Source organism: Pseudochaenichthys georgianus, chromosome 21 (genome assembly GCF_902827115.2).
Source record: "Pseudochaenichthys georgianus chromosome 21, fPseGeo1.2, whole genome shotgun sequence".
NCBI lineage: Eukaryota > Metazoa > Chordata > Actinopteri > Perciformes > Channichthyidae > Pseudochaenichthys > Pseudochaenichthys georgianus.
The window spans coordinates 31,658,299-31,685,154 of record NC_047523.1 but is presented as its reverse complement, the minus strand read 5'-3'; the positions used below and the strand labels follow the sequence as shown (position 1 = coordinate 31,685,154).

Sequence of the window (26,856 nt, the reverse complement as noted above, 5' to 3'; positions counted from 1 at the left end):
TGACAATAGGTTAAGACTGTTGAGGCGGCAACACATGGGCTGCACCTTGAATCTTTGCAAAAGTAAGATTTAGTTTTGAACATACAATCCACTCCAAGATTTGCATCAAATGCCGCTCCTTGATGTCTCCATATCAGCATAAAAGGGGTAATTAGACACATTCTTGCAGGCCTGGTAAAGCTCCAGTTCAATACCAACAGCCTGGAGCAAAACTAGCTAATTAAAACATTCAATGCAAAGGGCTGCACAAGAACTTCCAGTCAATTATTTATAATTTTAAGACATCATTCATGCAGGCTGTAATCTCCCCATTAACCTTCTCCAGCCTTATATTTACAGTGAGCGGCGGGAGAGCCGAGTTTAGGAGGGGGGTTATACCCTACACCACATCCCCGCCTGTAAATACTGCTGGGCTCTATAATAAACAGCAGCCGGGTAGAGGCTGTTGCAGAGGAGAGACAAACAGCAGCGGGCCTGCGAGGTGACAGAGCCCCGGCTTGTTTTTCAGCGTCTGGGCTGCTGCTGCTGTCGCCTCTCTCCCTCCCTCTCTTCCCCTCTCTGTGCGTCACAGCTAGGTCATGGCCGGACTCCAACAATGGCTCCGGTTTCTCGAGCCACATGCACACGCGCAAACACACACACACGCAGGCACCAGGAGCACACAAACACAGATCTGACAAATGATAGGGTGGCGAAGCGAGGCGAGCTAATAGTAGGCAGTGTGCGCCTGCCGACATGCCCGTGGGCCGCGGGTGTTAAATTGTATCCAATTACGGCGCATGCGACGATACGAGTGGTGGGGGGGATACTAATTCTTCTTGCGTGACAGGCAGATTCGCTTATTTCCCGGGCTCTTTATATGGAGGGGGTTCGGGGCTTGAGTGTGCGGGAGAGCTAGGTGCGTGGAGGGAAAAATTTTTTCGTTTTCTTGAGGACATGACGCACATATTTCATTAATCAAAATCCAGTTAACCAGATTTGGAGACACGGCAGGGGCCAGCAGGATCGGACCAATAATTAATATCCATTATTTAGGCAGCCCAGGTCTAAAAGACGTCTGCACATTCAACACTTCATGGGAGGCAGGCTCGTGGCATGAGGGAATGAGGGATTACATCAATGTGAAAATGAAATAAACACGCCCAGTCTCAGCTTTGTTATGAAATGTCTCTCCTGCTCATTTATTTGATGGAGTGCACAGTCAAGTAAAACCAGCAACAGTGCCTAAAATGGGGTTTGGGCAGTGGGCAGTGTGTGTGTATGTGTGTGTGTGTGTGTGTGTGTGTGTGTGTGTGTGTGTGTGTGTGTGTGTGTGGGTGTGTGTGTGTGTGTATATAACACAGTGGTGAGGCTCTGTAAACTGCAATCTAAAGTTGCGCTCTGGTGTCCTTGACGCCGAGCAGAAAAGTTCAAAAACCCAAGGGTAAAAAGGGTCAAGTGTGGGTTCATTAGTTCAACCTGTCGGAGAGGCAGCTGACAGCCGGCAGCTCGCACAGACAGTGATGAAACCACCACGATGTGTGGAAATACCAAATGGGCTGAGGTTGAATATAAAGCGACTCCATTATCCCGCCAATCACACCTCAGCACCTCTGACAAGGGCCAGGAGGTGATGAACCATCACAGGCTGTTGCTATGGCATGTGTGCGTGTCCTCGATTTGGACCTGTTTTGACTTTCGAGAGAGCACGTGTGTGTGTCTGTATGTGTGTGCGTGTGTTCGTGTTGACTGATTAACAATACATGTTTTGTAGTTGTCCATAAGGCTATGTATTTAAACTGTCGTGTGAGAGCAGCAGGTTTGGACACATTCCAGTCCAAGGCACGTACAAAAATAGAGTGTACACTTAAATATATATGGTACAGTGATAAATACAGTATAACAAACACATGTAGAATTTCATTAAAATACAAAACAACCGTTCAAAGTAACACTTGTGCGAAAGTCGCAACAACAATAAAGTCATATGCAAGGAGACAAACATAACAACTGTCGGAAGAAGGAGAGGCTCCTGTGAGACTTACTTGCCCTACCAAGTCATCCTCACTGTTTTTAACCCCCTTCTTGTTTTCTTCACTGCACCCCGCCCTGCCCCTATCAGGGAGACACTTGTTCAGAACCAGAACCGTAGATTACTCCCTTCTGACACACAGGGTGCTTTTTAAAAGGCCTGCTTTCACTTCCCCTGCAGACAAGTGAAAAGGTAATTGCTCTGAATGCTAAACTAACACCTTATTATGATTGCCTTTCAGTCGTTCCTTTTCCCCCCTTTCACTTTTGCCGGTGTGCCAAAACACTGCAGAGTGCAGGAGTGAAGAAGGCAGTGCAGAGAGGGGAAATTGTTTTAAAACCTTTGGGATGCAGCAGATGTCTTTGACATTAGGAGGATCTTTAGAGCCGATCCTGTCTTGCTCCTCTCCCATAGTAGTATAGCAGGGAGCTGCAGCTCTGCTCGCTGTATGTGTGTGTGTGTGTGTGTGTGTGTGTGTGTGTGTGTGTGTGTGTGTCTTTAGGATATTAAATAGTAAAGGATGGGGATTAATAATGGAACCTGACAGCTCATCTCCGCCTCCTATCTGCCTTACTGTCCCCCAATCTTCCCTTTCATTCCCTCTCTACCTCTTGTTCCTCTCTCTCTCAGTTTCTAATCCGCTGCGTCTCTCTGGCTGTGACCCTCATTTGTGCTCCTATCCTCCGGCTCTTCCCTCTATCCCCCTCTCTCTTATTCTCTCCGGCTCTCTCTCAGGGCCCTCGGTCTTTCAGGGCCATGTCGGGGGAGTAGAAGAGCACGTTGGTGTCATTGTCGTCGTCATCGCTGAGGTCGACCAGGTCAGCCTGTGTGTAGCGCACCGCCCCGGGGTGGTACTCTCCAATCAGAGTCCTGTCATACAGCCGGGACTGCAGAGCCAGCTGCAAACAGACACACAAGCAGAGGTTGAAATTAACACACAATGATTGTACTGGTTTGCATTCACCCGAGCAGGCTACATTAGGTTTGTTTCCTCTTTGTTCTGGTCATCCATTTACAATAAGATGCTTTTATGCACACTTTAAAAAAAGGTCTTCGGCATTTATAAATGAAACACCACTGGCCGTTCACACACAGGGACCTTAGGCACTCGAGGCACGGCAGGCTGTTGTAATTTCGAACAACATAACATGGTGCTGTCATGTAAGATGAAAAAATGTCAGTACCAACCTGGAAAGTAGGGATGCACGATATTGGTTTTTTGAAACCTATACCGATAACTTCCTGCTTCTCAAGACCGATAACCGATAATAATATAATATATATTAAATGTACCTGTAGTTTTTGCACACCTGGTGGTAAAAAAAAGACTAGTAGTGAGCAAATGACATGAGCATTACTACTATGAACAAAACAAAGCCAAGAACAGTTTTGACTCTTCAAAGTGACCGTATTTATTTTCCCAAACAGATCTGGCAAACTTCTTGCCTTTTTCAAAAGCCTCGTCGATAGGTAAAAGCCCCGGTGCCTTTGCAGCTGGCTTTGGATTCGCCGCTAGTTTAGCAGCGCAGGCGTCTTCGTACGCTTTTAACACACCATCGTAGCCATGGCGATGTTTCAGGTGACTAATCAGGTTGGAAGTATTATAGCTCGTTGCCTTTTTCCCTCCTCGTGGAACTTCTGCATTTGTTAATACAGATAGCAAGCGAACTATCTGACTCTGAAACTTTGAAATAGTCCCATACTACCGACGACATGTTTGTTTACTGTCCTGGCTTCACGGCCGCACACCATTTACGCCACAGCCAGGCATGAGTTAGGGAGCGCTGGATTTGTGAAGAACTCCCCTCTTCCGAAACCACTAATACCACAGTACCGGCAAAACAGGAGGAGCCGAGTGAAAAACAAGCGCCCCTCATCCCAATCCACCCACACCGCAGGATTTAAAAAAGAAAATGTACCCAAAAAATATATTATATATTATCGGGGCTATTAATACTTTTATCGGGTTTATCGGGATGACGTCATAATTCCTAATATCAGACCACTACTGGAAAGTGAAATAAAGTTCAAGTTTACACAAGTATACTCTGACATAAGGGTGCCACAATGCCTTTTTCTTCAACACATTTAGTTATTTTATACTTATGGTATTCTAGACACAAAATACCAGATCTCAAATGAAATGGAGGAAAAGCGTATTGTCCCGGTCAATAGCACTCAATATGAATAACTTTCTAACTACGGGGACTTGAATAAGAAAGAACTTGAACACTTTGTTGGTTGACAAATGACAAAATAACTGTCCAATAACAGCATGTAAAATGGTATGTCATTTACATGCTCGATGCTTGCAAGTTAAAAGGCACAAATACAAAAAGGTTGCTTTTCTGGTGATGCTTTCTAATAAAAAAATCCCTGGTCATCTTTACTTGGGTCAAGAGGAGCTAGAGATGATTCATCGGCAAGCTGAAACCAGTATACATTTACTACCACGCAACTTCCAACACCAGGTTTCTGTGAGCGCATCCTCTCTTTCTCTCAAGCACACTGAACGCACTAAGCCTTCCCCTAAGGATGCTTCTCTTATATTTCGAGTCATCATTCTCAACTCCACTTCTGGTGAGTAGACAGATAAAGGAATAGTAGAGCAACATCTTTGAATGGAGCAGACATATTGATGTTACTAAATCCCTTTTTCAGGCACTGGCCCATTAAGTCATTAACACCTTTTTTTTTATCAAGCTCACATTGTAATGGCACTAATATAAATGTTCATCGTCTCAAATCTTTCTGGTGTCTGATTTGGGGGGGGCTGTGTCATTTCTGCAACTTTCTGAAAACACAGTCAAGGCGTGATTGGCCCGGCTGTGAAAGGAGCCACGGTTTGAACTTCAACCTGTAGCGCTATTTTCAATTATTTACACAACTACTTCAAAGTGCAACACCATGACTGACTTTCAAGAGTGATTTTCTTGCTCTGTTCTGTTAACCCCTATATTTATTTGATAAAATTGCCATAACACGTCTTCGGGCGTCCAGCTTTTAGCATAGCCTTGTTTGGGTTAAAAATATATCAAATCTATTTTTTATAGCATACCTCGTGAGAGGCAATAGAGAGTTTGCTTCTTTGAGTGTATGTGAGTGTATGAAGGGCGTTGGGGCCAGAAGGAGCATACTGACGCCTTAAGTGTGAAACAATGATCCAAGCCTTGGAGAGGATTGACTTTGTCTGGTCACTCATTTAAATTGTTAAACTAGTCAAGCATGCAATAAAAGACGTAATCAACCTTTAGTTATGTTGATTTTGTCAGAACACTTAGTAACGGCTGTCCTGCATGGTTAACAGATACCATTTATGACCTGCAATCAAATCACTATTTCATGCTCATTCAGCTGTGTGACAACAGAAACAGGGAATAATGAAACATTTAAATTCCACTGTTTTATAACACAGGATAGGTGATTACATAGATCAAAAGATAATGGCTCCTATTTTGCAGAGTAACCAGGCTGAGTCGCCTACTCTTAATACATGGCTGGCATGACGCATGGTTTTAATGTTTAATGGCAGAAATTCTGACAAAAAAAGAAGAGGTTTTTACATATAAACAGCATTTTCAAAATAAGCTTGCTTTGTGTGTGCCTAGCTCTAAGATTGCAGTGAGACTTATGGGGATTCGGAGCAGCTTTTTCGTGCATACCCACAGAAGAGGAAGAAGTGAATGGTGAGCTCATTGCAGAGCCACAGGCAGTTCAAGCTGTGCGGCTAGAATGCAGATCAATATAATGGAAGGAATGATTGAAGCGGGGGGGGAGAGAGAGAGGAAGAGTACACAGGTGGGAGGGAGATGCTGCACTAAAGTGAGCGGCAGAAATAATGTAAGAGAGATACATATCAGATATGTTGTAACAGGCAACAGAAGACACACATACAGAGAGATAAAGATAGCGATATGAAGAGAGAGATGGAGGAGGAGAGGAGACGAAGACTGCGAGGAAGAGATGAAAAGAAACAACGGCGGGCTAGATATAGCAAGGGATACGAGGCGGAGAGAAAGTTTACATGTGCAAGAGGAACAAGGTTACTGAGAGAAATCTGGTGACATAGGTGATTAGCAGACACGTTTATGAAGACAGCAGTAACCTAGTTAATGTAACTTTAGTTTGAGCATTCGCTCAGAGCGGGAAATGCTCGTTAGCGCAGGAATGGTTGGGAAATGTTTGGTTTTATTAAGAGTTTTACAATACGATTCTCAATTGAAAGCATTAGAAAAAAGGGTTACTATTCTTCAGATTCTTTCTCCAAACATTTCAGTCATAGTTGTAGCGCTTGCTCAGTAGGTAGATCAGTCGTCAAGTAATCAGAAAGTTGGCGTTTTGATCCCCCTGCAGTCAAAGTGTACTATGGCATTTCACCTTTTTTTGGGCAGGGTAGATAGACCTGTATATGGAGACCTATGCTATGACAGTGCTACGAGTGAATGTGTATCCCTCCTGATGAGCAGCTGGCACCTTGCATGGCAGCCTCTGCCTCTAGTGTATGCGTGACAGTGTTTTGACACTCGGAGCTCCCCATAGACAAACAATTGAAACCCCCACCCCCATTTCCTCCACCCTCACTCAGATCATAGACTGTACATACTGTACACTGTGAGCTTCAACTTTAGCCTGGTTTTTTGGCCAGTATTTGAATTAATCTAGAAAAACGTTCTATTGTTTTTGTTTGAAATGTATGTACAGATTACTATCACTAGACTTATTTTAAGAGAATACATTTTTTTATGGATTCTCAGGCCTGTTCAGAACTGGTATTAACTGTGAAGTCTTTGTACGTTTCTGCATGAATGTGTGATTTATATTACAGTAACAACTGACACACAATAAACCAGTAACAAAAACTATTTTCCATTCAAATATGTAGCCTATTTTCTATATGCAAACGATAATGTTGTACACGTATCTTTGCATACAAAGCGGGGAAATGCGCTTACAAGCGGTCACTGAAGACGCGTGTGAAACACATTCTAATGGCAGGTGTCGTGTATTTGCATTGCACATCGGGTAATGACATCCTCGGAAAGTCACAATGATATCGAGAAGGCTCATATTTGTATTTAAAACATTCTTTATTTTTCTCATACTGCCTGTGCTGCAGCACCTCTTTTCACCCTCTGTCTGAAACCAGAGCCCAGTCTGCTCTGATTGGTTAGCTGACCGGCTCTGTTGTGATTGGTCAAATGCTTAGAGATGTCCCGCCCCTTAGCCTATCATGTATAATATGTTGGAGCCCTAGCTAATAGAAGCTTAAGTGATACATACTGATGTCATTATGTTACAAAGGTGACAAATGAAGGTGTTTCCGGCAGTGGGGGGGGGGGGGGACAATTTACACAAACACCTATATAACACACTACAGAAAATGGAAACTCCCAACAATGATGACAGGGCCTCTTTAACAAGACCATCTCTAAATACTAGCTTCCTTTGCACCTGTCCCTTTTAATTTTTCAATTACACAAACATGAAGTTTATAGTGAGATTGTAGTTTGTAAGCTCACTACAGTTAGACTGAGTGATGGCAGACATCGCATCACTTCACACCTTCATATTGCAGAACTAGTTATTTAGCTATTCAATCCAAAATGCTTCTAAGTTCTTGCCAGCATTCAAGATGGCCTTAGGACACAGTTTTGCATTTGAAATACACCTGTGAAAGGCTGAGAAGCACATGGGGTTATTAACAAAGTTGGAAACAACAATCAAAGTTTGGGAAGAACCTGAAAGGGACAAAGGAACAAGGAAAGTATATTTAGTGTCCTACACTGTCGCCACATCAGGAGAGGATCCCTTAACTGTGAGTATGAAGAGGAAGGACCCGCTCGTTGTACACGAGGCATGCGAGCAGTGAATACAGACCTGAGCCAATCCCTTTAAACGCATGTAAATGCACCGCAGGCAAACGGCACGAGAGACAGGGTGAGGAGGAGTGGGGGGGGAGTCTGGTACGAAAGCGCAGATTTGTGGCGTTGAGTGAGGAATGCTTTGACGCTGTAACAAGCCCCCCCCCCCACCTCCCCCTTCTCTACTCCGCCAATCTCGCACCTGATGTGTGGGGGCTGCTGGGAGTCGCATGCCAAGATGAATAACAACCGGCGGGGAGTCACGAGTAGGAGCAATACGAAACAACAAACACCGCTCTCTCCCTACTCCTCTCTCGCTCGGCATCTAGATCTCTCTCTCTCTCTCTCTACTCTCTCTCTCTCTCTCTCTCTCTCTCTCTCTCTCTCTCTCTCTCCCTCTCTGACACACACAAACAGCATTTTCTCTGTGATTTACGAACACATTGAGATTCCATTTCACTCCTCTGTCTCTCTGTGTGTCTCTCCCGACTCACCACAGTGCAACATTGACATTTGGGTTGAAGGTCATACCACACATTCCAGTCTTCCACATTGTGCTCATGACCCGTTATCAACGCGGTTGGTGACACTGAGTAGATTGCAGTGTTTGTGTGTGTGTGTGTGTGTGTGTGTGTGTGTGTGTGTGTGTGTGTGTGTGTGTGTGTGTGTGTGTGTGTGTGTGTGTGTGTGAACTGAGACCACAGTGTTTTTTTTCTTTCTGGCTTTGGCTCATATCCGCAGATACTGCCAATGTTTGTAGATTGAGACAAATCTGTGGGGAATGCTATTGATTGTGGTGTTTATTGAAATGCAACTGTTAGGATTTGCAGTTCAATTGTCAAAAAAACCCAAAAACATTTATTCTTCTTAAGATTCCCCTAAAAGCTCCATTTGTAAAATATATAATGAAAGAAAGTCTTAGTTATTTGTTATTTCACTATTTAAATAAGGGGATTTTGTTATCAGACCCAGCATTATTTATCGTGTAGATGATTGATAAACACTTGTGACAGATGGTACCGTTCAATTTGGAAAGTTAAATAGCCTAATTACAAACTCTGGAGCGAGGAACTGATAACACCTGTTTTGCAGGATTACACACAGATCACTTTAAGAATTATTAAAACTTTATTTTGACAGAATGTTTATGAAATTAAGATGCATTAGAAATATTTTAAAGGCTACAAAACAGTGATTTTATTCATTAATAACCTGATTTGCAACCGCAAGTAATATCTCAATCTCTAAACTGTAAAAAACAGCACAAAACCCAAAAACATTTAGTTTCCGCTCACATAAAACTAGCTTCAGAACCTAAGGGTCGCCGGTTCAAGTCCCCAAAGAACTGAATACAGCGTGTGGACTGGTGCCTGCAGAGGGGCCAGTCTGCCTCCTGGCGAGGTGCCAGATCCCCACGCTGATCCCCAGGAGCTGAATATATAATAGCTGCCCACTGCACCTAAGACTAAGATGTGTGAAATGCAGAGACTTAATTCCCCTGTGTTTGCGGTGTCCCATTAACAAGTTGATTACATTCTAGGCTTGTCAATAAGCACTTGAATTGCTGCTGACAATGGATAGCAAACGTAAGCAGGGTATCACACGAAAGTAGGCTGGAAATAAGGTAAACATCAACATATTAGAATTGTCATTGTGAGCATATTGAAATTCGGACATTGATATTTAAAGAGGCCATATTATGCTTTTTGGGGGTTTCCCTTTCCTGTAGAGTGTTAGAGGTACGTCTCCAGACTGGGCTCTTGTTTCCGACAGAGGGTGGAAAGAGGCAGCATGAGAAAAATAAAGACCTTTTTTAACATTAAAGCATGTAAACATAATAAATGTGCTATATACAAAAATAAAAATAAAGATAAACATGTCCCAGTAGAGGAACAAGATACAGATATGAACCTGAACATGAGCATCACAGAGCCACCTGGCTAAAGAATCTTCTGTTCAGCTCGGCAGCGTTTAAGGGGAAATTACTTAGGGATGTATTCAGACATGATCAATTTGTTACATTCCTAACCAATGTATGGAGTGATGTGCATGTCCTAACAAGGCTATAGATGTATGTGTGTGCAGCTGCTGTACCTGCATGCCAGTAGGGCTCAGTAGGCTCCACCAATCCCTGTCCAGGCCGAAGACAAAGGCATTGGCCAAGCCGTGGAGTGGTGCCGACAGGACGTGCAACAGGGTGAGCAAGAAGGATGGATCCTTTGGGTAGAAGGCATTATGGAGTCTGTAGGAGGGGAGAGCGGAAGAGAGGGAGTATTGAGTTCAAAGTTGTAAATAAAGAGACAACCTGCGAGAGCGCTTCAGCGGTGAGGTTGAAGTAATCGAAAGAGAAGTCAGAAGGAGTAGAGAGGCAGCAACAGGAGAAAGAAGGGTAAAGACAGAGAGCGAGAGGTTGATAGACAGCCACAGAAAAGGGGAGAGAGGACAATTGAGTGGCAGACTGAGGGACAGGGTGAGAGGAAGAGGTAATGAGAGCAGGCGGCAGAGGCAGAGAAAGAGAGGGGGAGAGAAAGAAAAAAGGGTAGGACGAAAGAGCGAGTGAGCTTTATATCAGCGTTTAAGAGCCCATTAGGCAGCGTGAGACGGCTGGGCTGACACATTCTTGGCTGCCGCCTCGACAGCACGCAGCACTTTACAAGGACAGGGAGAAGAGTAGCGCTCAACTCCCTTCCTCTGCTTTTCTTCCTTTTCTCTCATCTCAGTTTCCTGCTGCTCCTGACCACAAATTCACCATCCCATTTTCTCCTTCTTTTTTTCATTCCACACACGTTTTCTACACACGGCCCTTCCCCCCCCCTTCTACGCTATCTCTCCCATTTCTTTGCATTCGGTTTCATCCGTCTGGAGATCTCATTTTCATCTCGACTCATGAGGGCGATCCTCGAATCTTTTCTTTTCAATTCCCCTCGCTGTGCCTATCTCCCCGGGAGCCTGGGGCATCACTGGAAGGAGAACCTGATATTGTGTGGTGTGGCTGCAGAACTAATGGCTGCCTCCGAGAACGATGCTGCTTAGCCATTAACCCTGGATTAACCCTGTATTAGCACTGCTCGTTGGGTTAGCCCACCGCTAATGTCTTTTATTGATCTATTAGCGAGAGAATCAAACCGCACACAGCTCATAGCGTTTTCCCCCTGTGGTCCTGGGTGGGGTGTGTAGACTGAACTAAGTGGCCGTGGTGGTTGACCTCGGGGTCCTGAAAGTCTTCCCTGAGCACCTTGTGCCCCGAAGGGAAGGGAGATACAAAACCAACCATTTGAGGAAGAGAACCACTGTTGTGGTTACAAGGAGTTACGTGAGACACCGCAGTCACTCATCTCCTTGTGACAGACAGAGGAGGAAACACATCTTCAGTCTAAAATGAGAATGGTTTTGTTTTACTCTTCTTAACACCAAAACTGTTATATTTCAAACTATTCTTCCAATTAAAAATGTTACAACAGTGTTGCCAACAGTGTGACAGCATTGAAACAAACACATTGATATGACAGTCTATTCCATCAACCAAACGCATATTTCTAACAATAATGTCGGCAAAAAAACAACATTAGTATGCAATAATAATGTAAGACTTTTTTCTGTTCGATGTTTGCTAAATTGTCCATATTTTTTTCAAAGTATAAATTCACTCAATACGTCATTCAAGGTCAGACGCTAGGAATAATAGAGTATTACTTTGATGATCGTTTCAAAGCAGTTTCCATGACTATGTTAAGAAAACCGCTAACACCAACCCCCAAGGAAGGTTGCTGGTCCTGAGGCCATTTGTTGGCCAAATCGGGAAATAACAACTTCAGTTTCAGTCGTGTGATACACAAAAGTACATTTTCCAATTGAATCACAATGGGAAAGAGACTCAGCAAAAAAAGTGAATGCGATATTTTCCCTTCTCCAATGATGTGAATAAGCCGAGACGAGAAGCTAGGAGGCGGGTTTAGGTGAAACACTAGGGCAAGTACTTCATAGGCTAATAGATGCAGGGGATCAAAGGATGATACAGGTAATTATATAATCCCTGTACATTTTGCTGTATGATGTCCTTTTGTTGTTCTGTTGTTTATGTTGTTATGTCTTCTTGTGGAACCTACTGCTGCAGGTCTTCCTTGAAAAAGAGATCATTGATCTCAATGGGATTTTACCTGGATAAATAAAGGTTTTGAATTCAATTGAGCCATTCATCTTCATTCAACTCCTGAGCAACTTTCATATGGAATGAAAAGCAGCCGGCCTCCAGCTCTGCGTCCAGTTCTATTTATACATCCATGGCCTACACTGAGCATTGGTGCCAAAAGTGAGTCGAGTCGAACCATGCAGTAGAAATAAGGCATAAGGAAGCACATCATTAGGATCCATGTGACACACAGTGAGAACTGCAGGTGAACAGCGCAGAAGATGATTATGGAGATTCTTCTGGTTATAATCCTCTTTTGCAGCACAAGGTTTCAAGGTTTATTGGCCACTAATCTTTCTCCATTTACCCTCCAACTAGCTCTTGAAAAGTTGTTACGGGGGAAGAAAGTTGGGTTGGCCGAAATGTGCAGGCCAATCTATAATGAGAACCTACCTGCTTTAAGTCATTTGGGGCAATGGTGTCAAGTGAATGCGGTTTAAAATAAAACCAACAGTGCAGCTTGTGGAGACCAAAGTGGCGTGTCCTGGCACTTGTCGGAGTAAGGACCATTTCGGAGCAACGCCGTCTATTTTCTGGGTTAGCCTACTGCTGTATCTCCGAGGACCAGACCAGCTGCTGCTCACATTCATTTCACTTCCCATTAAATGTGAAATAAATCAGGAGTCCCCACACAACCTCCTTAGAGACACAGGAAACACACACACACACACACACACACACACACACACACACACACACACACACACACACACACACACACACACACACACACACACACACACACACACACACACACACACACACACACACACACACACACACACACACACACACACACCACACACACACACACACACACACACACACACACACACACACACACACACACACACACACACACACACACACACACACACACACACACACACAGTGTATACAGGGTACACAGTATAACGTAGGTCATGTGCATTGAGGATGTCAGGTGGAGAGGAAATGCTGTGGACGTGCGTTTGTGTGTGTGCGTCTGCCATTGTGTGTGTGTCTGTGCATGTGTGTGTGTTTCTCTGACAGCGCACAGCGGTGAGAGTGAGTGGGTCTGTGTGAAGGGGGGCTATTTCTGGCGTCTCATTTTTTTTTCCTGCTGCCGCAAAGAAATGCGATCGGCGTCCGGGAAACGAGAGCTGGCAGCAAGCAATCATCTGCCTGCCACACACACACATACACACACAGCACCTCGCAGCGCCGAGCAACACGCGCCATGGCAACGGAACAGCCGCAATTAGAGCCGAAGAGCCTTTCCCCTCCATCGAGGGAGAGACGGAGAGCGAAATGAAAGGAGGAAAGAAAGAGCAGGCGAGAGAGAGAGAGACAGGAAGAGGGGAGGGGAGGGAGGGAGGGGGGGAGACAAGTGTCAAAGAAACGGCACCGCACAGGAAGGAGAGAGGGAGAGGAAAGGAGAACACGATAAAGAGGTGAGAATGTGCAAGGGGGAGGCTGCGAAGGGAAACGAGGGCCGAGAGCAATGGAGGAGGAGGAGGAGGAGGAGGAGGAGGAGGAGGAGGAGGAGGAGGAGCAGGAAGGGAGTGAGGCTGAAAGGAAAATACTAAAAAGCAGAGGAGGTAAAGAGCTAGGTAGAGGAGGAGGAGTAGGGGGAAGAGATATCCAAAAAGACAGATTGCAAGACATGAGCGAGAAAAACAAAAGAGATTACGTGCAAGAGAAACCACGATAAGACGAGGGGGAGAAAAAAAGGCGAGGAGGTTAGATAGAGAGAGAAGGGAGCGACGGGTGGAGGCGTGTGGAGGAGGAGGAGGGGGAGGGGGGGTGGGCTGCTTCTCCTGTGTGAGCCGGGCTAATGAAAGATGAATGAGGGTGGCAGTGGTGGGAAGGGGAGTGGAGTGTGGCTGCGGGCGATGCCTGGCTGAGCTGCTGGGTGTGTGTGTGTGTGTGTGTGTGTGTGTGTGTGTGTGTGTGTGTGTGTGTGTGTGTGTGTGTGTGTGTGTGTGTGTGTGTGTGTGGCGCAGTCGAGTGAGTCTCACAATTGGCTGACTGGTGTTGGACAACAGGGATGAGATTGTGTGTACTGTATGACTCGGGAGCAAACGGTCAACAACAATAAACACGCTCGCACGCTCACACCCACGCACACAGCAGCAGGCGCTTCCAGTGGAAGCCTGTTGCCACCTGTACGCATGAAGTCAATCATTAGTAACCGCACGGCGTCTCCGAGCCTTGCTCACTTATTCAGACCTTCTATCCATCATGCTGTCAGTCACTCTTTGAACCCGTCTCTCTCCCTCACCCTCCGGATTCACTGCAAAATCCCTCATCCGCTGCCTCTCCCCATCTCTTCCAATATCCCACCCTGCCAGTCTATACCACTTTCCAGGCATCAATTTCTCTCCTCCCGCCACCAGAGTTCACCTTTTTTGTCTGCCTCTAATTGTTGTGGCGAACATCCTCGGGGCTGTGGGAAAGGCGTACTGTAACAGCTTGGATGAGAACTCCCTCCAGAGAGTGGAGGGCGGCCAGACAGAGAAGTCATCCTGACCCCGACTGCACTTCTTCTTCTCCTTCTCTTCGACGGACGGACTGCTTTTTTTCCTTCTTCCTCCAGACGAATCACATGCTCCGCAGTGCCAAAACAAGTCCCTAGTGCAGATGCTGACAGCAGATCTGAACTTTTATCTGACTAAAGGGATAATTCTGCCAAAACGAGCTTAATCCTTCGACACGGGGCAAGGTCAGAATGTGATTTTCATGAAACACTCCGTTACAGTTGGACTACATCCAGATATGACAATAAAGGCATGAATACATAATCAAACTGAACATGTGATTTCATCCTTAACTTCTGAGGATAATACCATTTTGGTGCACTATTTAGGATTTATAGATGATACTTTAATTTCTACATAACCTATGACCACCTGTGATGATACTTACTGTAGAGTGTACTACCTGCAGAGTGCTTTACACTCAAGAGACCATTTTAATGCACTATTTAATTAAATGTAGTTCCAATTAGAGAAATGAAATAGTAACACCAGATGACAAAATAACCCAGAAACAAACACAAGGATAACAATTAACAAGAAATTGCCACAGTTTCAGACGTCTAATTAAGCTGCATGATGCTTTGCGCCATGATAGCTTCTATCGAATTTGCAGTAAGAATCAAAATCCCTAAAAGAATGATCGGATGAATGCAGTTTTAACAAACATTTTAAGATATAAATAACTACATTTTCTACTCAATGATTGACATTTAATCAGGAGAAACCCTGAGGTGTGGAGGTTCCAAAGGTTGTGTGGGTTTACAACTTGTTACTTGAGAATGTGTGTCAGCCTTGAGGACAGGCCTTTTATTGTCCAGTGGCAACATGTGATCAGCCACTCAAAAGTGCATAAGCTTTGATGCTTGGGAACTCTGCAGCAAATGGTGTGCTCTTTAGATATGGACAGCATAGGGTCAACACGGGGGTTTCCATGACGGTCGCAGGCATGACTCCCATTATACACCGACCCACCGATGCACACACACTGTGCGAAAACAAATATGTCCGGAATCGGTCAGAAACAAGCAAACCGACCACATACAAAAACACACAAAAACATGTGAGCCTGCACACCTGCACGGCTGCGCACACATACACTGACAGACAAAGAAACACACAAACCTTGGGGACAGAAGCGGCTAACGTTCAGAAAAAAAAACCCAAACAAAGAGACATCCTGTTTCCTGGAACACAACACCACTCAACCCTCAGTGCTCCGAGCAGCCAGCAGAACACGCACACAAATACACACACACGCAAAAAATCAGTTCGTTGTCCATCACTGCGTATTTTTTTCCTTGATCCTGATTAATGTACCGGCGTGAGTCTGTGTGTCCAGCGATGCCACTGGCTGTGCTTTTGAGTGTGGGTGCACGTGATTTTATGCTTGCGAGCGGCTGTGGCCAGAAGTGTGTGTGTGTGTGACACAGAGAGAGAGGGAGGGAGAGCAGATGATAGAGTAGGCTTTAGCGATTCCCTGGAGTGTGAGGCAGCGTTTACGGCACTCTCAGAGCAGCCAGAGTGATGAATATTTAAAGACGTGCCTGAAAGAGCAGAGGGAGGGGGAGCAGGGTGTGCGTGTGTGTGTCCGTGTTTATGTGCGTGCATGCGTTAGTGTTTGCATGCGCTTGTGAATGTGTGCACATGCCTAAGTGTGTGTGAGGGACGTTATCTCGTATCTCCTATAGCATTTGTGTGTGCGACCATATATGATGTGTGTGCCTGTCTGGAGTTGGAATGCCTATATAAGCTATGTGTAGGAGTCGAGTCATGCATATAGAGCCTTTCTCTTTATATGTGTTATAATGTGTATGTTTGTCTACGAGTATTTCGTGTCTGCATATTGATTTACACTCGTGCAAATGTATATTTTTCTGTCTATAAACAAAGTCTACTCGGATATTAAATCTACAGTGTCTATGTGTGTGTCCAGACTATACGCAAGTGCCTGCCCTGTGTGTGTGTTTGTGTGTGTGTTTGCACTTCACACAGCCCTGTAGGCCAGCTCTCTGTCTCGCTAAATGGGGATGAATAGCAGAGCGTCGCCGCTGCTCAACAGGAGACGAATGGCTACGGGGCTTTCTGTCTCCAGTTACACACCGATCACTGCCTGAGACACTCACACACACACACACACACACACACACACACACACACACACACACACACACACACACACACACACACACACACACACACACACACACACACACACACACACACACACACACACACACACACACACACACACACACACACACACACACACACACACACACACACACACACACACACACACACACACACACACACACACACACACACACACACACACACACACACACACACACACACACACACACACACACACACACACACACACACACAAACAGGAATGGTCATCTATCCTTCTAAATGTTATCTGGGCTACACACCCACATGTAGCTGAGCTATCATGTGGGCAATCATGGTGTTCAAAGAGCATGACATCTGACACCACAGACGTCTTGTGACTTTGAGGATTTTTGTGTTGCATGTCAACAGCAGTAAAAAGAATGTCAAATATAATTTGACCCTCCAAACTGATCATTAGAACTGTCATCCCGTGTGCTTTCTTAATGGGATCTATTGTAGTGTATGAAATTATATTTAAATGTAGCAAAGTCAAGCAAGTCATGAAAACCCAGAGCATCACTCTCGTATCAAATACTTGCAAGCTATATCAAACTGAAAATGTATTTGCACAAACACGCATCCCCACGCGATGGATGCAAGATATTCCGAGAGGCGAGGAATGGAAGGAAGGGAGTGTAGAAAGAAAAGAGAAAGCAGGAGTGAGAGAAAGAGAAAGAGTGCATCCTGGGATGCAGAATGCCAAATACAGTGAGATAAGAGTTAATGTATCCCCCCCAGCCCCCTCGTTTGGCTCTCTCTTTCTTCCTTCCTCCCTCCCTCCATCCCTCCCTCCCTCCCTCCCTCCCTCCTCCTCCCCGTTTGCTTTGAGGGATGAATAATAACTGCTGCTCTGAGATTTCCTCCCTCGTTTTTCAAAGCGCAGAACGGAGATGGGGAAGGTCTGCCCGGCCCGGGCTGCGCGTGCGGGCTGGAACGAACACACACACACACACACACACACACACACACACACACACACACACACACACACACACACACACACACACACACACACACACACACACACACACACACACACACACACACACACACACACACACACACACACACACACACACACACACACACACACACACACACACACACACACACACACACACACACACACACACACACACACACTTGTTCTCGCTGCTCGCCTGGAGCAGGGAAATCAGATCTCCTCCAGAGAAAGAGGGGGGGGGGGGGTCTAAGGCGCTGTAGGGAGCCCATACAAAAAAAAAATCCCCTGCAAGCACGTATAGGGCTATACACATCACAAAACCCACACGCAGCATCGAGGGAAACCAAGAATAACTAGGAGGATGCGAGCTGCCTCCTGGAGCGACAGGGTGAACTCAAGGTTAGAGACAAATCACCGGTTCAAGCCCCGCCGCCAGGGCCAATCCGTCCACGCTGAAGCACCCCTCTGCCGGGCACGTAACGCTGATTGCTTAAAGGCATCCATAGTTCTCCCGCCATGTGCCGTGCTTTGGAGCTTAGGGCTCGGAGACAGCCTTGAAGATGAGAGGAGAAGCAGACACTAAATGGGGATGCCAGTTTATTTGCGCTTGGTGTCAAAAGGGGAACGTGGGGTGGCGAGGGGGGGGGGGGGTTTAAGCACAGAGCGCAGAGTTCTTGTAAAAAAAGACAAGCAGGCTGTCCAGGAGGAGCACTTGCACGTCAAGCTGCGACGCGCCGCGGAAATCAGCAGCTAGGTTTCAGAGGAGAGGGCTTATTTATGCAAACAGGCGTACAAGCGCGCACAGTAGGAATCGAGACAAGCCTTGTAAACAAACACACACCCACACCATAAAGCACACAGGGGAGGCGATGTGAGAAGCAGACTGTGAAAACTCTAGTCGTGCCCGGGCAGTGCTTCCACACACACACACACACACACACACACAAACGAGCTGCGAGAGAGAGATTGAAGTGGCGAATAGGGACGGAAAAGAAGGACAAAGAGAGAGGAGGAGAAGGAGGAGGGATAAGTGCGAAGGTGCGAGTGTCTGGTGCTACTTTTGTGTTGCCAAACGAGGACACGTCAATGAGTGAGAGAGAAAGAGAGAGAGAGAGTGTGTGTGGTAAAAGGGTCTATAATGACTCGAACCAGGCGTGTGTGCGAGCGCGGGCGAGGAAAAAAGTAGGAACGCTTTCCCATTTCAATTCGCAACAGCTGGTGTCGAATTAACACATTTACCAGTGTGCATTTGGAACAGATTAAAATGGTGTGTGGCGTGTGACTGTCTCTACACTTGTGTGTGTGTGTGTGTGTGTGTGTGTGTGTGTGTGTGTGTGTGTGTGTAAGCAGATGAGGGCCAAAACAAGAGTGTGTTTGTGTGTGGGAGTGTCTGTGTATTAACGCAATGGATCAGGGCAGGAGGGACAGAGAGGGGGAGAGAAAGAAAGAGAGAGCAGCAGGGAGGGATGTAGAGAAGGGGGGAGAGAAAGAGCGAGAGAGAGCTCTACCCAACGGCTTTAGCTGCTGCCCTGGGCCGTCTCTCTAAGCCCTGTTTAGGAGGCTTTGGAGCTCAGATAGAAATAATCCCCCACTCAGACACACACACACACACACACACACACACACACACACACACACATAATAAAAATAAAAATGCACACACGCGTACATACACAAACACACGGGAATGCTCACAAACAGACACGCAAGTCGAGGTGAAAAAACAAGTGCGCACATAGGCCTACGAGGCAACAAGCAGCGACAGCACATTCGCCTTGACACGAAACCAACCACCCGCCTACACACACACACACACACACGAGCAGAAACACACACACACCGAGGCTGCTGCTTCCGCACGGCAGAGCACAGCGACATCAGCACGGCACCGTGACAAACACTTTACACACTCCAGCACTCAGCAGAGGGGAGGGATAGAGGGAGAGATTGGAGAAAGAGGGGAGGCGGACGAGGCGGAGGAGGATATGAGCCAGGGAGGGAGGTGAGTGAGCAGGGGAAGAGGGAGGGGAGGCGAACAAATTAATAGGAGCCGGAGATATACACAGCCAGCGCTGCAAACGGGGGAGGTGGAGAGGGAGGAGGAGGAGGTGGAGGACGACGACGACGACGAGAGAGCAATTCATTCCCGTTCTCTCCTCGTTCGCTCTCTGGAGGAAGGCTGCGCGTATTTGCTCAAGAGCAGGGAGGGGAGGGGGGAGGAAGAGAGGGGGCTTTGTTTGGCAGAAGAGAGGAAAAGCGGAGTAGGAGATTCTCTTTTTAATTATTATTATTTGGTTTATTATTATAGAATTAAATGAATTGATTATATGCATTATCTTGCACAAAAATCAAGAACTCACCTTAACTTTTTCTATTGTTCTGTGTATTGCTTTGTTTTGTTTTTTATTTAATTAATTTTCAATTTTTTTTACTGTTTTCCTTTTAAAAGAAAACATTTTATTCTTGGTTCACAATGTTTATGAACTTACCGGTACATTCCAAATGTATGATTATGTTGATTTTACAAAGCTTTGGCAATACTGCATGTCATTATAGTCATGCTAATAAAGCTATTTCAATTGAATGGATTGTGGTGACATAAAAACACAGAAAAAAAGAGGGGAAATAATGAAGACGTCTTGCATGCGAGGAAGAGGAAGAGAAAGTGACAGGGAGGGAAGGGGGAGAGGAAAGGGGGGTAGTTGTTTTGGGGTTTGCACAGGATGCAGTTTGTCATCTTCATCAGCCGACAGTTGGGGGGGAGAGAGGGAGGAGGGATGGAGAGGTGGAGGAGGAGGAGAGGGGTGAGGTGAGGGGGGGATGGGCGGTGTTTAAGCGGAGCCTTTGAGAGACGTTGACCCTGTAATTGACCTGTGTCTCCGCCTACATCGCCGGGGCGACAAGCAGAGCCGCTGCAGCTAATCACTTAGTAACCCTGACCTGTCAATCACACCGGTCTCCGCGTGGAGGAAGGGAGGGAGCGGCAGCAAATGAAAGAAAGAGGGGGAGAGAAAGAGAGAGGGGGGGGAGGAAGGGAGTGAAAGAGTAATAACAGCACCGAGGTTATCATTTACTGGACTGCTCGCTTCCGATGAAGCCCTGGTTTTAAAAAAAGCCAATAAAATGCTCTGTGCCTCGAACACACACAATCTCCTCGTGCTGCTATAGAGAGAGGCTTTCTGAGGGTTCAGATAAGAGGGAGCACGAGAGGGGAGGCGGGTGAGGTAGGGAGGGGTGACGGGTTGAGAAGAGATAAGATAGCTGCATAGTGAAGCCAACATGCCAAGAAAACAACGGAGTGCCGAGTTTATGTGCTGTATAGGTGTTGTGTGGTGTGTGTGTGTTACCTGTTGATGAGGGGGAAGATGGACACCACCAGGTAAACGGAGGGATACCACTTCAACGGTTTGATCTCCTCGGCCAAGGAAACCTGGAGGAGAGAAAAGTGACTGCTGAGAAACGTAATACTCACATTAACACCCTTGTCTCTCTCTCCACACACACACACACACACACACACACACACACACACACACACACACACACACACACACACACACACACGCACACACGCACACACACACACACACACACGCACACGCACACACACACACACGCACACACACACACACATCACTTCAGGGGACATTACATTGACTTACATGCATTTCCTGGAGACTTATCCTAACCTTAACCATGACCAACACATGCCTAACCCTAACCCTTACCCTAACCAAGTCTTCACCCTAAAAGTAATGATCCCCCTTATGGGGACCTCCATTTTGTCCCCATAAGGGAGGTGAGTCCCCACACGTGACTGTGTAAACAGATTTAGGTCCCCACAAGTATAGTAATGCTAGGCCACACACACACACACACACACACACACACACACACACACACACACACACACACACACACACACACACACACACACACACACACACACACACACACACACACACACACACACACACACACACACACACACACACACACACACACACACACACACACACACACACACACACACACACACACACACACACACACACACTTCGGGACTTAACTGGAAGATCGGTGCACTGAGGAAAACAACAAAGGCCAATTAAACCCTAATAAAATATTAACCTGCTGATAATACGCAATATCCACACAGCTATGAGGAGAAACGGGGATTCCAATTAAACTGGAAGCCAATACTAATGCCGTAATGTGAAGGGGGGGATGGATTAAATATCTGGTGGACGGGCGGGCAGGAAGACGGAGAGATGCGGCAGCAGCAGCAGCAGCTCTAAGCCGAGGAGGGGGAGTGCTTTTACAAGCCGTTATCTAATTCCCCGGGGAGGAGGACTCTTGCGCCCGGTAGAGGCTGAGAAGCGCGGCCCCTGGATCGATTTTCTGTTCTGTTTTTCCACCCCCCCTCCTCCTCCTCCTCCTCCTCCTCCTCCTCCTCCTCCTCCTCCTCCTCCTCCTCCAGGCTAGAGCGCAGTAGCAGCGCAAAACCTCCCTCCCTCTCTCTCGCTCTCGCTCTAACACACACACATAAAGTGGAGGCCAGGAGGCAGGCCCACGAGCTCTGGTCTCTACCCCCACATGCTGGAAATTAATTACTCACCAGAAAGACCCCGAGGCGTGCAAGCTCTAACGCAGGCATTTTAAACAATTCAAATGAAAATCACGAGAGCCCCCCGGAGGTATTTCTTCTTTTGTGTGTGTGTGTGTGTGCGCGCACGTTGAATATGTTGACAATAAGAGCCACATTTTCACCGTGTAACGTACACGGGCTGTATGTGATCAGCTGAACAGAACTCGGTCGTGTTTCCACATCACAGCCGGTTACAGCATAAACCCAAAGGCAAGCATTAGGCTTAGCCCTATTAATGTCCATCATGATGGGGAGCTCTGACATCACCGGACATGTCAAGCTCTGCCTATTGTCATCTCAAGTGGGTGTGTTTGATGGTGTGTGTGTGTGTGTGTGTGTGTGTGTGTGTGTGTGTGTGTGGGATGATTGTGTCATTGGAAGAGAGGAAAAGGGCAAGCCGCAAGCCTGAAGGATGCTAAGTGGAAAAGAAGATTTGTGGGTGTGTGAGCCACTGCAGAAATTGTGTTTTAGAGCATGCATGGAACCAGTATCTCAGATGGAAATTCGGTGAGGTGTAGAGGCAGGCATTTGAGGAATTTCAATGCCCAAGAGACAGGATGTGGAAAAGGAGGAGGAGCGCGGCTAAAGGGCCTGGTGTTTTTAATCACAGTCCTCCCGTGTCAGAGGCCCCGGCGCTGCTCGGGAAGCAGAGGGGAATGAAACCGTAATTACGTGCGGCGGGCACTGCGGTCCCAACGTTAATGACGCAAGCTAGATTACAGACGGTTATCGGGAGCAACCCATCCCCTTTACCACCCACTGTACTACCCACTGTACTACCCACCCTCACCCGCGGAGGAAAGACACTCTAAGAATAACAGCATCACGTTTCAGCGTCAAATTCAAGGGCTTTTCAAACTACGTATCTTTTGAGTGAAAATGAGACCAGTGAGACCAGTGATCATCGTAAGGGGTTTTCTCAGGGTTCATTCTTTAAATGCCCAACTTGACCAAAAAGAGGCTCTAAAATGATAACCATACGCAGGATGTAAGGAATTAAGTCGTTTAGGAAAGAGATTTGGTAAATTGTATTTTGAGAAAGAAGTATCATTTTGACAACTGCTGTATCGAGCTTTAAAAATGTTTTCTTTTTTTTGTATTCTCCTTGCCTTTATTGATTGCAAAGCTGGAGATAGGCAGAACATCAGGGAAGAGAGGGGAGAGCATGCAGCAAACAAATAAATAAAAGGGGTAGTGGTCTGCATTAATGCCTGGTGTGCTGCATGTACCCCCCTCGATCTCAACTTTTAAACTTAATGAAAAAAGCATCCTCCTGTTCAATTTCCCACATTGGGATCAATAATGTACCATCTTATCTTATCTTCATTAAATGTTTTCTATGTCTAATACAAGTTGAGCAGTTTTCTTTTTCTCCAATATCCATTTTTAAGCCAACATGGACAAGAAGTCCATGTTGAAAATATAAAAAAGGAGATTTAAACACCTACAATATTATGACAGCTAAGCAAACTCAGGGATGAGGTTTGGTCCAAAGCTCCAAAGCAACTATAAAATGGCACAATTGGCGAGATTGTTCTGGCTGGAACTAAAATGCCATATTTTAATTATTTTCCATAATCCTTTCTTAAAATACCTTGACTAAACAATTTGTTTTTCTAAAAATCGATTTTCAGGGACAGTTAAAACCCAAAAGCATCCCGTCAAGCAACCAGAAGTATACTGCCGAGGACTCGAAACAACACATACCTGACAGCTGGGAAGTGGATCCCTACAAAAGGAGTTGTATGTGTTTTGTCAAAGCCACATGTCGTTTTGGAGAGCCCTTAGGAGACAAACCCAACTGTCCTTGCAGCTTACTCAGAGTAAAGAAGTACTTCCGGATGTTGGTGACATGACATACAAAAGTTAAACCTGGCACATAAACGACACACACATGCAGAGGCAACACTCACTCACCTCAATCAAGGCTGCAAACACACACACACACACACACACACACACACACACACACACACACACACACACACACACACACACACACACACACACACACACACACACACACACACACACGCACACGCACACGCACACACACACACCTCGCATTGTGACTCAAGGCAAAGCTTGTGTGGATCAGTAAACAAGCACCCTGGGAAGATAACGAACAAGCAGCTCGCTGTTTACTCTTTGTTGCTACCCGACGGGACTGAGCTGCTGTGTGAGCAGTTGTGCAAATGTCTTTAAAGGTGTGTGTGAGGCCTGACTTAAACACCCTCTCCTGAATACCCCCCTCGCTGACCTGCGCTGCTGCAAGACCTCGTGGTGTGCGTTTGTGTTCTCATGCATGACCGCAAACAAATTGCTCGGGACACACAGAGATGTGTCACAATCATGTGACTGACGGACCTGATAACTGCCAACGCCGCACACACACGCGCACACACACACACACACACACACACACACACACACACACACACACACACACACACACACACACACACACACACACACACACACACACACACACACACACACACACACACACACACACACACACACACACACACACACACACACACACACACACACACACACACACACACACACACACACACACACACACACACACACACACACACACACACACGGTGGGGGATGGTGCCGGGCTGAGTCAGAGAGAGAGATAAAACAGGATCGAGAATGGCATACGCAGAAAACCACATGTGTGACCACACAAAAACATGAGAACCGTAGATATGTGTGTGTGTGTCTGTGTGTCTGTGTGTGTCCGGCGTCCATGTGTACAGTAACAGACAACATGTGAGGCGCAGAAGGAGGGAGATGTGGCGAAGTGAATAGAAATAACCAGAGCCAGCGGTCTTCAGAAACCCAGCAGGAATCCCTTTCTCTAGTTTACACCTGCTGCTAAACACACACACGCACACGCGCGCACACACACGCGCGCGTGCGTGCACACACACACACGCGCGAGCCAGGGCTTGCTGGCTTGGCAAGTACAATCAGGGAGGCTGTTGTTGTTGTTTTAAAGCATCGCAGCGCGTGCATAAACTCTCATAAATATTCATGCCCATGAACCTGGCCTGCTGCTTTATTCATGCTGGGTATGAGTACAAGAGTGAGAGAGATGGAGGGAGGGAGGAAGAGAGGGACAGGGACAATGAAAGAGAGGGGGAAAGAAAGAGAGCACAAAGCAAAAAGGCAGGGAGGACAACAGAGGAAAACAAGGTGAGCTACTGGGAAAGAGATATACGAGGAAACGGAGAGTGTGATAGAAACCACTGCTGACTTATTTACACTCTGTGCAACACATAGCAATTAGCCCACATGAGCAGAGAGTGCGGGTGTGAATGTTGCTGACACACATTCATACACACACACACACACACACACACACACACACACACACACACACACACACACACCACACACACACACACACACACACACACACACACACACACCACACACACACACACACACACACACACACACACACACACACACACACACACACACACACACACACACACACACACACACACACACACACACACACGTCACTTGTGAGGGTTACGCCAGTTCAGTGTGCAGTAATTACATCTGCCACTTAGGGGCAGCATCTACATAACCTTAACGCTAACCTGCCCCCCCCCCCCTCTCCCAAACCTCTCCCTGCGAGGTGGAGGTGTAACCCAAGGGAAGGAGGGGTGAGGTAACCTAAAGCAAGACCGCACCTTTTCAACTGTTCCTCAGTAAGGCTGTGACTCTGATCACCTCTGTGGAGGGTGCTCGGTGGATTGCAGCGCTTTACATTTTAATTATCGGTCGTCTCCATATTCATGCGCCATGCGTGGGCAAGGGTGAGGTGTCTTTCTGGAGGACACTTGAACAAGATGTCTGTCTAATAGCCAGATAAAGACTTAAAGGGGAAATACTTTCCAGAACCTGAAAGAATTTGATTATTTATTCAAAAATGTTTTCCAGCAATTTAGTACCGCGCTTCCATGAAGTGTACGGGCCTATATGAGACACACTTCAAACGGCAGAGGCCTAGAGATCTTGACATTTAGTCCAAAGCCGGGTCAAACCCTCTGTGACCTACATTTACCAAACGCAACCCATAACGTCTTTTTGTTAGACCCTCTGACCCGTGTTGACACACTGAGTCTCCCTGACCTTTAGCTGCCAGCACTCTTTGTCACAATGGCGTCTGACAATTTCTAGAACTTTTTGAAGGTTTAACATTCACACCACGATAAGCCAGCTGTGTGGAGGTGAGAAAGTTCTCGCTCAGGCGTCCTTTTTTAATCCTTTCACAACTTTTTCTGTCACTTTCTATGAGAACAATCACGGTCAACAATGTCTTCCAGGTGAGTCTGTGCAATATTATCCCCAATGTGTTATTGACAAAGCGTCTCAGTCCCTTCAATCTTTTTTAAAAAACATTCCTGTGTAGATGTTCGGCTAATGTATACAAACGCTCTGATTTGAGCTGTAGTCTTTA

The 26,856-nt window shown here is 46.3% G+C and overlaps 1 protein-coding gene across 2 annotated transcripts in view; it reads right to left on the bottom strand.

Annotated features, from left to right (window-relative positions):
- Window positions 1–1,153: 1,153 nt before the first annotated feature.
- LOC117466531 (cyclic AMP receptor-like protein A) overlaps window positions 1,154–26,856 on the bottom strand; it is a 48,510-nt gene continuing 22,807 nt past the window's right edge. For both annotated transcript variants that reach the window (XM_034109830.1, XM_071207028.1), the window contains 3 exons: window positions 21,067–21,149; window positions 9,967–10,114; window positions 1,154–2,910 (listed from right to left, as the gene is read on the bottom strand). In XM_034109830.1, coding sequence (XP_033965721.1) covers window positions 2,743–2,910; window positions 9,967–10,114; window positions 21,067–21,149 — 399 coding nt within the window. In that variant the 3' untranslated portion in view covers window positions 1,154–2,742. The remainder of the gene's footprint in view (window positions 2,911–9,966; window positions 10,115–21,066; window positions 21,150–26,856) is intronic.